Source organism: Drosophila navojoa, chromosome 2, assembly GCF_054131105.1.
Source record: "Drosophila navojoa isolate 15081-1374.11 chromosome 2, UAZ_NAV_1.0, whole genome shotgun sequence".
NCBI lineage: Eukaryota > Metazoa > Arthropoda > Insecta > Diptera > Drosophilidae > Drosophila > Drosophila navojoa.
Genome location: NC_142890.1, coordinates 21,370,718 through 21,383,898, shown reverse-complemented (window position 1 = coordinate 21,383,898; position 13,181 = coordinate 21,370,718). Strand labels below are relative to the sequence as shown.

The 13,181-nt window shown below is 41.4% G+C and overlaps 6 protein-coding genes across 6 annotated transcripts; 3 read left to right on the top strand and 3 right to left on the bottom strand.

Moving 5' to 3' along the window:
• Positions 1-120: 120 nt before the first annotated feature.
• ninaG (neither inactivation nor afterpotential protein G) lies at positions 121-2,000 on the top strand. The gene is made up of 4 exons (XM_089256621.1): positions 121-136; positions 190-1,460; positions 1,522-1,733; positions 1,793-2,000. The coding sequence occupies exons 1-4, from the start codon at positions 121-123 to the stop codon at positions 1,932-1,934; spliced, it is 1,641 nt and encodes a 546-aa protein (XP_089112747.1). The 3' UTR covers positions 1,935-2,000.
• On the bottom strand, positions 1,950-2,730 carry Cypl (peptidyl-prolyl cis-trans isomerase-like 1 Cypl). Its single transcript, XM_018111637.3, has 3 exons — positions 2,555-2,730; positions 2,450-2,498; positions 1,950-2,391 (listed from the first exon to the last, which is right to left on the bottom strand). Exons 1-3 carry the CDS (start codon positions 2,626-2,628, stop codon positions 1,993-1,995), a joined length of 522 nt encoding a protein of 173 aa, XP_017967126.1. The 5' UTR covers positions 2,629-2,730; the 3' UTR covers positions 1,950-1,992.
• A 441-nt stretch (positions 2,731-3,171) lies between these two features.
• Positions 3,172-6,055, top strand: bumpel (solute carrier family 5 member brother of rumpel). The gene is made up of 8 exons (XM_018111634.3): positions 3,172-3,746; positions 4,011-4,076; positions 4,137-4,411; positions 4,469-4,718; positions 4,784-5,164; positions 5,223-5,416; positions 5,481-5,664; positions 5,725-6,055. Exons 1-8 carry the CDS (start codon positions 3,387-3,389, stop codon positions 5,773-5,775), a joined length of 1,761 nt encoding a protein of 586 aa, XP_017967123.1. The 5' UTR covers positions 3,172-3,386; the 3' UTR covers positions 5,776-6,055.
• Positions 5,835-10,209, bottom strand: Ipo9 (Importin 9). The gene is made up of 5 exons (XM_018111627.3): positions 9,920-10,209; positions 9,211-9,852; positions 8,734-9,152; positions 6,548-7,885; positions 5,835-6,483 (listed from the first exon to the last, which is right to left on the bottom strand). Exons 1-5 carry the CDS (start codon positions 10,071-10,073, stop codon positions 5,965-5,967), a joined length of 3,072 nt encoding a protein of 1,023 aa, XP_017967116.1. The 5' UTR covers positions 10,074-10,209; the 3' UTR covers positions 5,835-5,964.
• A 197-nt stretch (positions 10,210-10,406) lies between these two features.
• mgr (prefoldin subunit mgr) lies at positions 10,407-11,511 on the top strand. Its single transcript, XM_018111635.3, has 3 exons — positions 10,407-10,631; positions 10,759-11,153; positions 11,213-11,511. The coding sequence occupies exons 1-3, from the start codon at positions 10,545-10,547 to the stop codon at positions 11,316-11,318; spliced, it is 588 nt and encodes a 195-aa protein (XP_017967124.1). The 5' UTR covers positions 10,407-10,544; the 3' UTR covers positions 11,319-11,511.
• A 217-nt stretch (positions 11,512-11,728) lies between these two features.
• Positions 11,729-12,616, bottom strand: mRpL40 (mitochondrial ribosomal protein L40). The gene is made up of 3 exons (XM_018111636.3): positions 12,475-12,616; positions 12,176-12,406; positions 11,729-12,118 (listed from the first exon to the last, which is right to left on the bottom strand). The coding sequence occupies exons 1-3, from the start codon at positions 12,498-12,500 to the stop codon at positions 11,806-11,808; spliced, it is 570 nt and encodes a 189-aa protein (XP_017967125.1). The 5' UTR covers positions 12,501-12,616; the 3' UTR covers positions 11,729-11,805.
• Between the last annotated feature and the right edge of the window lie 565 nt (positions 12,617-13,181).

Here is a 13,181-nt window from a genome sequence, read left to right as displayed (position 1 = left end):
TTTGTGTTGGCGCCATCGTCATTGGATTTTTTGCGGCATTGTTGATTCTTATTTGTAAATTACATGAAGAGAACATACCTAATGTATTAAAACTTGAGAATAGAGAACTTGTCTTTGATTATGTTATTGGTAAGCGGTAAGTGATGTCACCGATATACTAGATTAATTTTGGAATATTCACTATTCTAGTTGGCGCTGGAACAGCTGGTTCTACGCTTAGCTCTCTACTGGCCAAGCACAGCAATGGCAGCATATTGCTCATTGAGGCTGGTGCCTCTTTTGGCTATTTCAGTCGGATTCCTCTGCTAGCAACATTTCAACAAAAAGGCATCAATGACTGGTCTTTTCTCTCAGTACCCCAGAAGTACTCGTCCAAGGGCTTGATTGAGCAACGTCAATGTCTGCCAAGAGGTAAGGGCTTGGGTGGATCAGCCAATCTAAACTATATGCTGCATTTCGATGGTCATGCTCCCGACTTTGACTCGTGGCATAAACTACACAACATAAGCAATTGGAGCTGGAATGACGTGAGTCCTTTTATGACTGCCGCTAAGCCTAAGAAGGAAGAGCTTTATGAAATACCACGTAGTTACTCCATGTTATCGGAAGCTCTGGACGAATCAACTGTAGAATTTATGCACGAGTCTTGGCAATTTCGACGGTCTATTTACAATATCAAGAATGGATTGAGGCATTCGGTGCTACAACAATTTCTCTTACCCGTGATCAACAGTGTGAATCTTCGTCTGCTACCCCAGGCACTAGTCAAGCGTATAAGCCTATCCTCAAGCTCCAATCTGAAGGCCACTTCCGTTCTAGTAGGTATTAAGGATGAGCAGAACAAGGAGATCGAGCTTATCATCAAAGTTCGGCGTGAGCTGTTGCTCTGCGCAGGTGCTTACCAAAGTCCGCAACTGCTTCTGGCTTCTGGAATCGGTGACACCAAACTGTTGAAGCGGGTGGGACTGCCTGTGCAACATCATTTGCCACTGGTGGGTCAGGGACTGCATGATCATTTTAATGTCCCTCTGTTCGTCTCAATAGACATTATCGGACCTACACTGAATCAGCGAACGTTGCTTAATCCAATGAACCTAATTAAATATCTAAATACGGGCACTGGGGTCTTCGGAAATTTTGGAGTGCTCGGACATGTTGCTGGTTACGAGGAACCGATGCCCTTTGGCATCACCTTTTTTGGCGCTGGCGCCATAGATGAAAGTGCTCTCATGTCTATTTCCAACTTCAAGCGTTCGGCATTTCGAGCACTTTTCCCACGCTACCATAATGCTTCCCAGGAGGGATTTGTCGTAATATCCAGTTGCTTGCAACCGAGATCGAGGGGCTCTGTTTCATTGCTTCATAAAACGATGCGTAGAAATCCTTTAATTGATCCCAACTATTTAAACGACGAGCACGATGTGGCCTGTACCATAGCAGCCATAAGAAATGCTGTGAAGGTAACAGCTGGTTACAAGTTACAAATTCGAATCTGCTAACAAATATAGTATTTTTTTATAGATTGTCACATCGTCCGCTTTTAGTAAACTGCGACCGCATATTCATTGGCCCAAATTACAGGAGTGCGCTAATTTTGGACCGTTCAAAAGAGATTTCCTTGAGCACCAACCTTCGGATAATTATCTGGAATGTCTCATGCGCCATATAGGACTGGGCTCACACCATCCGGGTGGGAGTTGTTCTCTAGGCAGTGTCGTAGACTCGCAGTTAAGGTAGATTATTTTACATAGACTTCTCTAACAGATTTAAAGCTTAATATCAACAAAACCAGGTTGCATGGAGTATCTAACGTACGTGTTGTCGATGCTAGTGTGCTGCCTCGTCCTATTTCGGGAAATCCAAATACTGTTATTGCAGCTATTGCCATGCGTGCAGCATCGTGGATACTAAAGGACGAGTTGCAATATGATTAATATTAGAAAATATCAAATATTAAAATTAATTAATTTATTAAATATTTTGTAGTTGTGGTTACAGTTTTTCTACTTTGGCCTTAATAATGCGAACCGGATCCACAGGTCGATCATTCTTATCTGTTTCTACCATACCAATACGTTTCACCACTTCCATGCCTGTATAAATACGTCCAAAAATTGTGTGTTTGTTGTCCAGCCACTGTGTGGGAGCCAACGTGATAAAGAACTGTGAACCATTTGTGTCGGGACCGGAGTTCGCCATTGACAGTATGCCAGCACCGGTGTGCTTAAGGTCACTGTGCAGCTCGTCCGCGAATTCCCCGCCATAAACCGAGGTGCCGCCGCGTCCAGTCCCTGTTGGGTCGCCACCTTGTATCATAAAATCGCGAATGATGCGATGAAACACGACATTGTTATAATATCCACGTCGTGACAGCTCAGCGAAATTATAGCACTGCAGAAATGAAAAACCATTAACTAATGACTAATTTATGTCAATGTAGCATACGTACTGTGTTTGGTGCGTGTTTCCAGTACAGCTCCACGGTTATTTCGCCCATGCTAATAATTAGAATCAATGTATCATCAGCGTATGCCGGCTGTTAATAAATACTCACGTTGTTTCCAGTGTTACGAAAGGTGGCTGCCATGCCTTGTCTGGCACGCTACTTCCTGTAGGATTGGATAACATTATAAACAATTAAAATAGTTAATATTGCAGAAAGCCAATAATTTGTTTTGCAGCAGCTCGCTTGTTTTTGTGGCGGCAAACTGATAAGTCATCGATAGCAAGTATTTAAAATGTATTAATCGATAATTGTTTTGGGGGATTGCGAACTCACTTCCGTTAAGTATGAACATAATTGTTATTATGATGATTGCTAATAATCTAAAAATCTTAAACTAGACATTCACTAAAAAAATTCCATTAGATGTATATTATATTGATATAAATAAATTTTAATAATAATCGTCAGAACATAATTTTATTAATAGAAAAAGATATAGCACTTTCTGATTGTTTGAGCCGAAAACTACACATTATGCAAATTTCTTTTATAGTTTGGGGGTCAACACTTTTTTTAAATCCAGAAATAAAGCAAAATCACTTAATTGTAAGGTCAACGCTATGAAAAATGTTGAAACTGACGCTAAAGTGTCGCGATGCTCTCTAGGTATAAAATACGCCAACTGATTAGCTAAACTAAACTCATATATACAAGTGGATTTTGTGCTCTACACGGAACCTAAATTGCCCCACAATTGATAATTGAGTAAAATTGGATTGAATCACAGAGCCGCCGACTAGCGCCCACAGCTGCTGCTAGCAATGGAGCCCACTGATTCAGTGAATCACAGACAAACAGATGTAATCGTAGCGCGACTTAGTCCACATTGTCACTGCGGAAGATCAGACGTCTGGTCTGATTCAGGAACTCCAGCTGCACAATGGATAGCATTGAAAACATTCTGAGAGACCTGCAGCGATTCGCATGGCCCGACTATGTAGCCTTCGTGGCTATGTTTCTGCTATGCATTGGCATTGGCATTTACTTTGGTTTCATGAAGAAATCCATCTCCGAGGATGATTATATGCTAGGTGGCCGCAAAATGCTGGTGGTGCCCATTGCTTTCTCCTTGGTGGCCAGCTTCATCTCTGGCATTACATTACTGGGACTGCCCACAGAGGTGTACTCGTACGGTATACAGTATCTATACGTATCCTTCGGAGTCATTGGCATGGGCATTGTGATGGGTGTGTTCTATTTGCCCGTTTTCCATGATCTGAATATTACGTCCACCTATGAGGTAAGCAGTAACATCTATAAAAATATATCAGATTGAGAATATTAGAGAAAATTACCGGCGTCTCATTGTGTTTTATTAAATTAAAAACAATGTTATAAAGTACTTTATGTCCACTCATTTCATTCATTCTGTGTCTGGGGGCATTAATTCACAATATTGTTCGTTAGATAACTTATGCGTGTACCATTACTTTATCATGATTAATGACTTAAAAATAGTACATAAACCAAAACTAAACTTTACTTCAATAATCTTTTCTTATAGTACTTGGAAGTACGTTTCGATCGCCGTCTTCGTTTATTTGGCTCAATCATGTTCGCCATTATGAATGTAAGTACCCATGAAAAAACCGCATAATAAAAGTCAGGTCTTATCCCAATTATTTTGTAGGTAGCTTATCTTCCCATCGTCATCTACGTGCCGGCCCTAGCATTCAATCAGGTAACCGGAATAGGTGTTCACACCATTACGCCGATTGTCTGCATAATTTGTGTGTTCTATACCAGCATGGGTGGGCTGAAGGCCGTTGTCTGGACGGATGTGGTGCAGGCGGTGTCCATGTTGGGCGCACTTGCCCTCGTTGCCATAAAAGGAAGCATGGACATTGGTGGAGCTAGTGTGGTAGTAGAACGCGCTTGGAATTCAAATAGACTGGAGGCTCCAGAGTGAGTTGAGTTTGGACTCGCTAAAAGTATTCCTGCTAAATGTCATGTCTTTTGTAGTCTCAGTATTGATCCCACAGTGCGTCATACATTTTGGTGCTTATTTCTGGGTGGCATTGTGTACTGGACGCAGACCAATGCCGTCTCCCAGAACATGATACAGCGCTATCTATCCCTGCCCACCTTAGCGGATGCTCGCAAGGCTCTGGTAATCTTTTGTGTTGGGGTTTTGATCCTCATGGCCTTGTGTGGCTACAATGGACTGCTCATCTATGCGACATATCAGAATTGTGATCCACTTACAACCAAGGCACGTAAATGCTACATTTTTCTCTCTCTTATTTTATTTACTATCCCACTTAATTGCATCCACAGCTGGCGAAGGCACGTGATCAGCTTCTGCCTCTCTTTGTGATGGACACGCTGGGAGAGTTGCCTGGAATGACGGGTCTATTTATTGCGGGCGTCTTCAGTGCTGCTCTCAGTTCGCTCTCCACCTGCTTGAACTCCATGTCTGCCGTTGTCCTGGAGGACTTTGTGAAACCCTATGTTAAGAAACCGTTGTCGAGTCGGGCCACCAATTGGGTCATGCGTCTGGTTGTCGTAGGCATTGGAGCGCTTTGTGTGGCCTTGGTCTATGTGGTTGAGCATATGGGAACTGTGCTGCAGCTGACCATGAGCCTGGAATCGATAACAAATGGACCTCTATTTGGCATCTTTACTATTGGAATATTCATGCCGTGGATCAGTGGAAATGTGTGTTACTGTGTTTTCAATTAATTTACTCCTTGTAGTACGAGTTTTATTCTTCCAGAGCGCCATTCTCGGTGGCTGCGTCGGAGTCGTTGTCATGTCTTGGGTTAGTCTGAATGCGCAGTGGGCCATTGCATCGGGCGCCATTCGTTATCAAACCAAACCATTAAACGTTGATCAATGCAGCTACAGCTTCAATGCAGCCCTGGTTTCCAGCGCTGCCAATGCCACCCATCTTCATGGTCCCTCAGCGGAGTAAGTGAACCATTTACATCGTTAGCTACTGTACTTCTCTAACTATATGATTGTTTTATTTCAGGGATATATTTCCTTTGTATAGAATATCATACATGTGGTACACGACCTTAGGCGCCTCGGTTACCATAATCGTTGCACTGCTCAGCACTCTGTTCTTCAGCACTAACGATCCCAATGGAGTTGATCCGGTATTGCTCACGCCTTGCATTCGAAAGTTCTTCAAGTCAGACTCGCACGAGCGAAAGGTAATTGGAATGTAATCCACTATAAACAGCAACTGATTTCTAAATTTGTATACATTGTAGATCGATGTTCCACTCCAACACAAACTCCGCAGCGATGAGGTGGCCCTTTAATTAATTCTATTTCGATAATTATGGGATTATTTTTTTGATGCAGACGCCGCTCGTAAATATACGCTAAAAATATAAAGGTTTTATTTTATTGAATGCTTTATAACAAATATTAAATAGGTTTAACACAATGGGTTGAAAAACATATGCTATAGTTTTCATAAAGTCTGTATTGAAGACCGAGAGTTTAAATTACTTTTGTTGTGCCTTGGCCAGCAGAACAAGGCGTTCGGATTCGTTGAGATGTTCGTAGAATGTGGGAAAATGTTCGTTTTGAGTGAAGTTTGTGAGAAACTTTTGTAAATTTTCACCAATGTCGCCTGTGTAGTTGCACTCCTTGAGCAGCACCTGTAGCACTTGCTCGTCCTCGGCATTGTCCTCGTCGAAATCGAAACACAAGTCAGAAATGTAGCGTGGCTTGTTGGCATTGCCAGGAACATCATCTTCCTCGGTTACTTCATCCTCGGAGTCTGTAAGCGGCGCATCCGTTTTGCCCTCTTGAAAGTGCTGATACTCGGATATGAGAACTTTAAAGATCTTTACAAGTGCGGGAATTGTAACCCATTTTTGATAGGACGCCGCAACTGAGCGTGTGCGTATACGATCGCCGCTCGGCTCCTCCACCAGTTCCTTGTATGTTATGGATGTCAGACGGTTGTCCTGGGTGGCCACGCCATATTCAAAAAGTTTGCAGAGGGCCATCGTGGTAACCTGAGAAATATAGAAATGTTATTAAATTCTACTTAAATGTTATCACGATTATTTGTGTACGTACTTTTCGTTCGTATGCACCAAAGAAGGAGTTTTGACGCGACAGCCAATTGGTAAGAACAAACTGCAATGCGGGCTCGCCATTGGGTCCGGGAACCGTAGACAAAAAGTTAAGCACCGCATCCATTTGGGTAAGAAACAGATGAGCGAATATCAACACCAAATTCATAATGACCTTTAGACACTCGAGGTTCTGCATCTTGCTAATGACGGCCTTTAGCAGCATGTCCACAGTTTGCCCCAGCATGCTGCCCATTTTGGTGATTATGGTGATAATCAGTCGACCAATTTGGCCACCGGCGGTCATCTCGGCGTTCATTGGATTTAACAAAACCGTTGCCACCTGCATCACATAGTTGACACCCTCGCCATTCTTGTAGTTACAAATTTGCTCAGGCGAAACATTGATAAAGCTACGAAGGCACTCCCCGCCGGCGACCATTACGGTGTGATCGTCCGTATGCAGCACACAGTTTACCATGGCGGGAAATGCTGATTCCAGTAGAGCAGTGGGCAGCGGAGGCTCCGTATACTTGACAATTGTGTTGAGCACGTCCAGGGCGATATCCTGCTTCTCGACGCATTGCTCACCTTGCAACGTCAGTATGCTAACAATAGTTGGTATGAATTTCTCTTGCAAAGGTCCCAGGCACTGTTTGTGTTGGCACAACGCTTTGATCAGATCTAGTACATTTTCGAAAACAAACGGATCTTCTGCATACTTGAGGAATGCTGCAATGGTCAGAGGTGTAATTTTTGGATGCGCCGCATATGCAAAGTCCGCATCAAATTTGACCATCATCGTAAGAGCTTCCATTATGAGCGCCAGCACAGTGGCCTTGCAGCCAGGCACTAGCGTCATGATTCCTTCCAAAAAACCGGGAAGTTTCGACACGAGAAGTGTGCGTTTTTCGCCCTCAACATTTTCATTGGCTTGCAGGAAGCCGTGCAAGGCCCGAACAGCGCTGATGCGTAGAATATGTGACTTATCTGGCGATAAACTGCACAGCGTTACGTCCAAAATTTCGACTATCATCTGCGGATTGTACAAATCCGACTTGGAGTACGTGCTGAGGGTCCAGAGAGCGCGGCCGACCAGATGGGGCGATTCCTGATGTACTAACAAATTTCTCACAATCGTCAGATAGTTAAGCAAATCAAATTTGGAATCACCCTCGAGTATTATGTCGCGAAAACTGTGAACTGCATCCATGCAAGCTTCATGAATTTTCCACCAATTCGGATTGTTGGCCTCCTTCTCCGCCTCCGCTACGCTAAAATGCCGGCCAAGCGCTTCCTGCAGCGGCTGAATGGCCTTCACTCCGAACTCGTCATTAATGGCCTGGAATATTTAAAACAATAAAACTATATTAGCTATCAAGTAAAGAGTCAAAAAACTGAATATTTATAGCGTTGTAAGTATACACAGACATATTGCAGACAGAATTTCATATTACAACTATTTGTATGCTCTGAATCCGGGTATACAGTTAGTATTTCCTCTATGAATTTCTTTAAGGTATTTCCCTTGAGTATTTCCGCTCAGAAGTTCTTCTAAGTATTTCCTTTCTTCTAAGTGTTTCCTCTAAGTCATTAAATCACTTCACTTCACTTCATTTCACATCACTTCACTTCATTTCACTCTACTGCACTGAACGATTGACCTCTACAAGGGCGCTTGAGCGACTGAAGAAATGCAGCAGTTGCTGCCCTTTATATATGAAGACTCTCACACACTCAGTCGCGCTCAAATGTTGAGCCTGGCGCCAGGTAGATGTCGTTGCATTTGAGCTTTAAGTGACCGACGAGAGAACTCTCTGCTGCTACGAGGGTTCTCGCTTCGTTTTACTTAAATACAAATACCAAATGAATACTGCTGCGTACGGCAAGGCATTACTTGCCTTTGTTACAGACAGAGACACATTTATACAGTCATATAGATAAACACACATAGTTAATGCGAATTGTCTCATTAAGCTGCTCACAAATATTATGCTGTACATTAATATTTATCATTACTATATGGAATAGACAGCAGATTCTTGTGTAATATAGTTCTCTTGAGGACTACAATTTCAGCATAGTCTGCCTCAATTTCTGACTATTCCATCTCATACTCATATACCCTGAATTCATTGTAATTGAGAGGAATACGTTTGTATTTTGATCTCATATTTAAGAGCGACTCACCAGAAGAACATCGCGACCACACATGCGTACAGTTAGCTCGACTCCACCGTCGTCTTCGTCGTCTACAAATTTCTCTGGGTCCTCTTGCCAGTCCTCCAGCTGCTCCTCGCCGAGTTGGATATACACGATAGTTATATAAATTAAATCCGCAAGAACATTCTTAATATTGCCACGCAATTTGCCGCAGGTGACAATGCAGTTAATAAACTCGAGAATTTGTATTATCAGCGTTTGGAAATTGGTCTGCTCATCTTCTTCTTCGTATTCGCTAGTTGCCAAGGGATTCGCTTCCGTCTGATTGACAGATACCTTTACATAGGTTTCCGCTATTTGTGTAAGCAACTGCCAAATAATTGGCAAGATGCGATCCATAAACGGATTTATATACTTCGGCATATCAGTCACCAGATAACTGAACACTGCGAGTGAGCAATTGATATTATACAAAACAATATTAATTTTTTAGAGTTTAGATACCTTTTATGATTTCGGAGCGCAGCAGAAAGCTAGATCCAGCCCCGCAATTCATGCTGAGATAGTGCACAAGCTTGTCCATAAAGTTAGACAGAATAGAGCTCATCATGGAGCTCTGCTCTTGCTTGTCCGTTATGAGTGCCGAGATGGACGTAAATAGTTGCTTCAACGTTCGTATCGCAGAAACTCGCGTTTTTATCGAATAGTTTTGTTCCGAGTCGAATATGCGATATACTTCAGGTATAACCACAGGACCAAGCTCCTTGATTTGATCTACATCGTAGGTAAAGTCTTGCAATACTTGCATAGCACCATGTATGGAATCCTCGTTGCCACCTAAACATTTGACTATAATGTCAAAGAGTTCTGCCCAACAATGTGGATAGTCTGTTGCCGCGATTGTGGATATTGTGTGAGCCACCGATGAGCGTATTTTAGAGTTGGGATCGTACAGGCCATTGGGCAATATGTTACGGATTGTACGCTTAGCCTGTTCGGTAGCCATATGCCCACCTGCTTTGTCCCTCTCATCCGGATCCGCCCAATGGTTTTCAACATACCGGGTCAGCATTATAATCGCTATTTGACGCAATGGCAGCTCATGTGATTGGTTCATAATTATCTCCGACAAGTAGACTCCATACCCTGAAATTCAAAGCAATTAGTATCGAGAGGACAACGCCTTTATTTGCCCGCCAATTCGCATGCATACCTTCCGTGTATTGCAATTGCTTGTTACGCTTTTCTGCCTGTTGCAAAACAGTTGTGTCCGAGCTTAACAGATTCTGCAGCTCCTCGATTATAGCTTGTTTTACAGAATCGCCGCCCCCGCGCACGGCACCGATGCCAACTTCGGCGTTCGACATGACAGAATATCAAATTCAACTAAAATGAAACTGCACAATGGCTTTGCTATGATATTAGCCGCAGCAGATCGCAGCACATGTGTAAGTTCTGTTCAAACTTATTTGGGCTATTTTATAACACTGCCATTTTAAAGTTGAATATTGCGATGATTTTATAGTCACAGTGACATACTAAATAAAGAATACAACTGTGACATTTTTCTGTTTATGCTCTAAAAAAAAAAATAGATAGAATATTTATAAATGGTAAGTTTCTATAATTAGGTCTTCAACTAATTAATTTCGCTAATTTTTTTTAATTCTGCAGTATGCGATAGCACCAGTAACTATAAAATACTGGTACTATTAATTGTATTGGAGAAACATTGTACAGCACTGTTTTTATAATAATCGCATTGCTCTGCTGCTGCCGCCTTTGACCTGCTGTAAATTTATTACACTTTATAAGGATAAATAGGAAATAAAAGCAATATGACTGGAATTATGGACACAGTAGAAATGCCAAAATTACCGGAAAACCAAAAAACTTTCGCGGGGATACCAGAAGCAATATTTTTAGTAAGTATGAAGTTTCGTGTATAAGTTCGCTGCCGAGTCAATTGTAATTCTAACCTAGATTGTGCATAGCTTAAAAACAGCTGTAGACAATATTTCCTATTAATCATCAATCGCGTTCGTTTTGCAGGAAGAAATTGATACATTTATGTCACAGCCGGAGAACGAAAACTGCGAGAAAGTGTTGCAACGACTGGACGAACAGCATGGCAAGTATCGATTCATGGCCTATAACTTAGAGGCGCGCCGTCACAAGCTTAAATCTCAGATACCCGATCTGGAGCGTTCGTTGGAAATGGTCAATGTATTGCGCAAAGAGGACGAAGAGCGTGAAACGCAATTTCTACTCAGTGATCAGGTGTTCATCAAAACGCTGGTGCCGCCTACAAAAACGGTTTATCTCTGGTTGGGCGCTAGTGTTATGCTGGAATATCCTCTCGACGAAGCGGAAGCGCTCTTAAAGCAAAATATTACATCTGCTGTTGGCAATCTAAAGTCTGTCGAACACGACCAAGACTTTCTCAGGTGCGTTGATTATAGCTGCTTGTCGTGATATGCACTCACATACTTTTACCTCTCCACAGAGATCAAATTACCACAACCGAAGTAAACATGGCGAGGGTGCACAACTGGGGCGTTAAAAAGCGGCAGGCCGCAGCTAAGAACAATGCCTCTACTACGCCTTCCTAGATAACTCGTGCAAAAGTTAACAGAAAAAAATGAAATAATCAAGATGTTACACAAAGTAATCGGGTGTTGTCCCTTATATATTATTTATTTATTGGAATATATATTATTTTGGTATCTGATGCCCGAGGAGAACTCAAAACATTTACAAATATATAATCAACTCGCAATGCTTTCAAAATTATATTTAAACGAAGGAGACGCGATTGCATTTTTCACTTTAATTATTGTTCTCGATTATAATAAATACAATGCAGAAATTAAGCTTTAGTATTTAATGAATGTGCAAACATCCTAATTCAGCGTTTTACATCTGATTAGTTATACAGCGAGCTGATGAATCATAATTGTCATGATCAAGCTGTTGAATACCCTTAGCCTTTGCTCTAAATCACTTCAAAATAAAATAAATATTTGGATCACTTTTATGTTTTAATTGAAATAAACAAATTAACAATTTTTCTTTTTACTTAAATTAGTTAACTCCGTTTTATTCCCACTTCATTGTCTGGTGTATGTAGTCGCCGTCAGGGCTTATATAGCCTTTGATAGGGGGCGTTGCGACGGGTCCTTTTACAGAGACGGGCAGCAGTGTCATGTCTATTGCAATGGCCGCTTGGTAAAGCTCTTCGGACTCACGTCGTAGCTCCTCCAGCGCTTTGTTTTGTGATTGGACCAAGCGGTCAATAATTTGGAAATCTGCCACCTTCTGCTCGTGCTTGTATTGGGCCCATTGTTTCTTCAGCAGTGCCCGCTGTTCTAGCTCTTCTGCGCTCAAAGGAGTAAGCTTTCGTTCTCGTTGACTAAGAAATAAGTGAATTATTAATCGGACCAGGGGTCAACACAAGACATCGCCTTACGCCTTGTTGTCAATTAAATCTAAAGGCACCTCCAGTTCTTCCACCGGCTTCAGTTGACGCGCATTCTTCTCTAGCCTGCGAATCTGCTTCTCGATTTTCTTTTTCTTACGGTCCTCTCTCTGTTTTATGATTTGCGGGTCGAGTTTTTTCTTTTTCTTCAAGGGTTCGGCGCAAAGCACTGGCGATGTGTGCAGGAAACGTGCGGCAACACTGTTGCTCTGTAGACTGAGCCTATTTATGAATGAAATGTATATGTATGTTATAAAAACAGTCGTTTGTTTAGAATGTCACTTATTTACCGGGCAAGTGCGCTGAGCAGCGACATTTTTCATAAACAATTAATCTTTAAGCCGAAACACCTTTTGCGTAATGTGCTGCTTCTTCTCGTATGTGGTTAAACCGATTACTTGTATCGACTATCGATAGGCCAACATATGGTCAGGGCTGCAAGCATGTGCAATCGTTGCCATCTGGTTTAGTATTTATATAACCGTCGCTATCTAACTGGCGCGTACAAAAATATCTTTGAAGACTATATCTGTATGATCCAGCTGTACATCCGGCACAATCCATCCCGAGAAAAATACCCATATATTAATATAGCTGTAGTTGTTAGTCAAAGTCCTAACTTATAACTTTAGAAATATCGGGTAAAATTTCTAAATTGCTTCTATTAATCATTGTATTACTTAATCCGTCTCAAATAGCTTTCGAGCTCAAATTTAATGCCATGTATTACCCTCAAAATAAAACAACGTGAAATTTTTTTTTTTACTATTTTTATACGATTTTAAAACTTTATTTTTAAAGATGAAAATAAACAATATACTTTTATTATGTGTTTTTTGTTGTTTTAGTAAATTTTACATAATTTTCAATAAAATAAGTAGTTTTTTTTTTTGGTTTTTTTCGATTAAAAATGTTATATTATAGTTTAGTGTTTTGTTGTTTTACCTTCCCTTCATGCATTTATTTCTTTGTTTTTGTTTTGTTTTTATTTTTATTC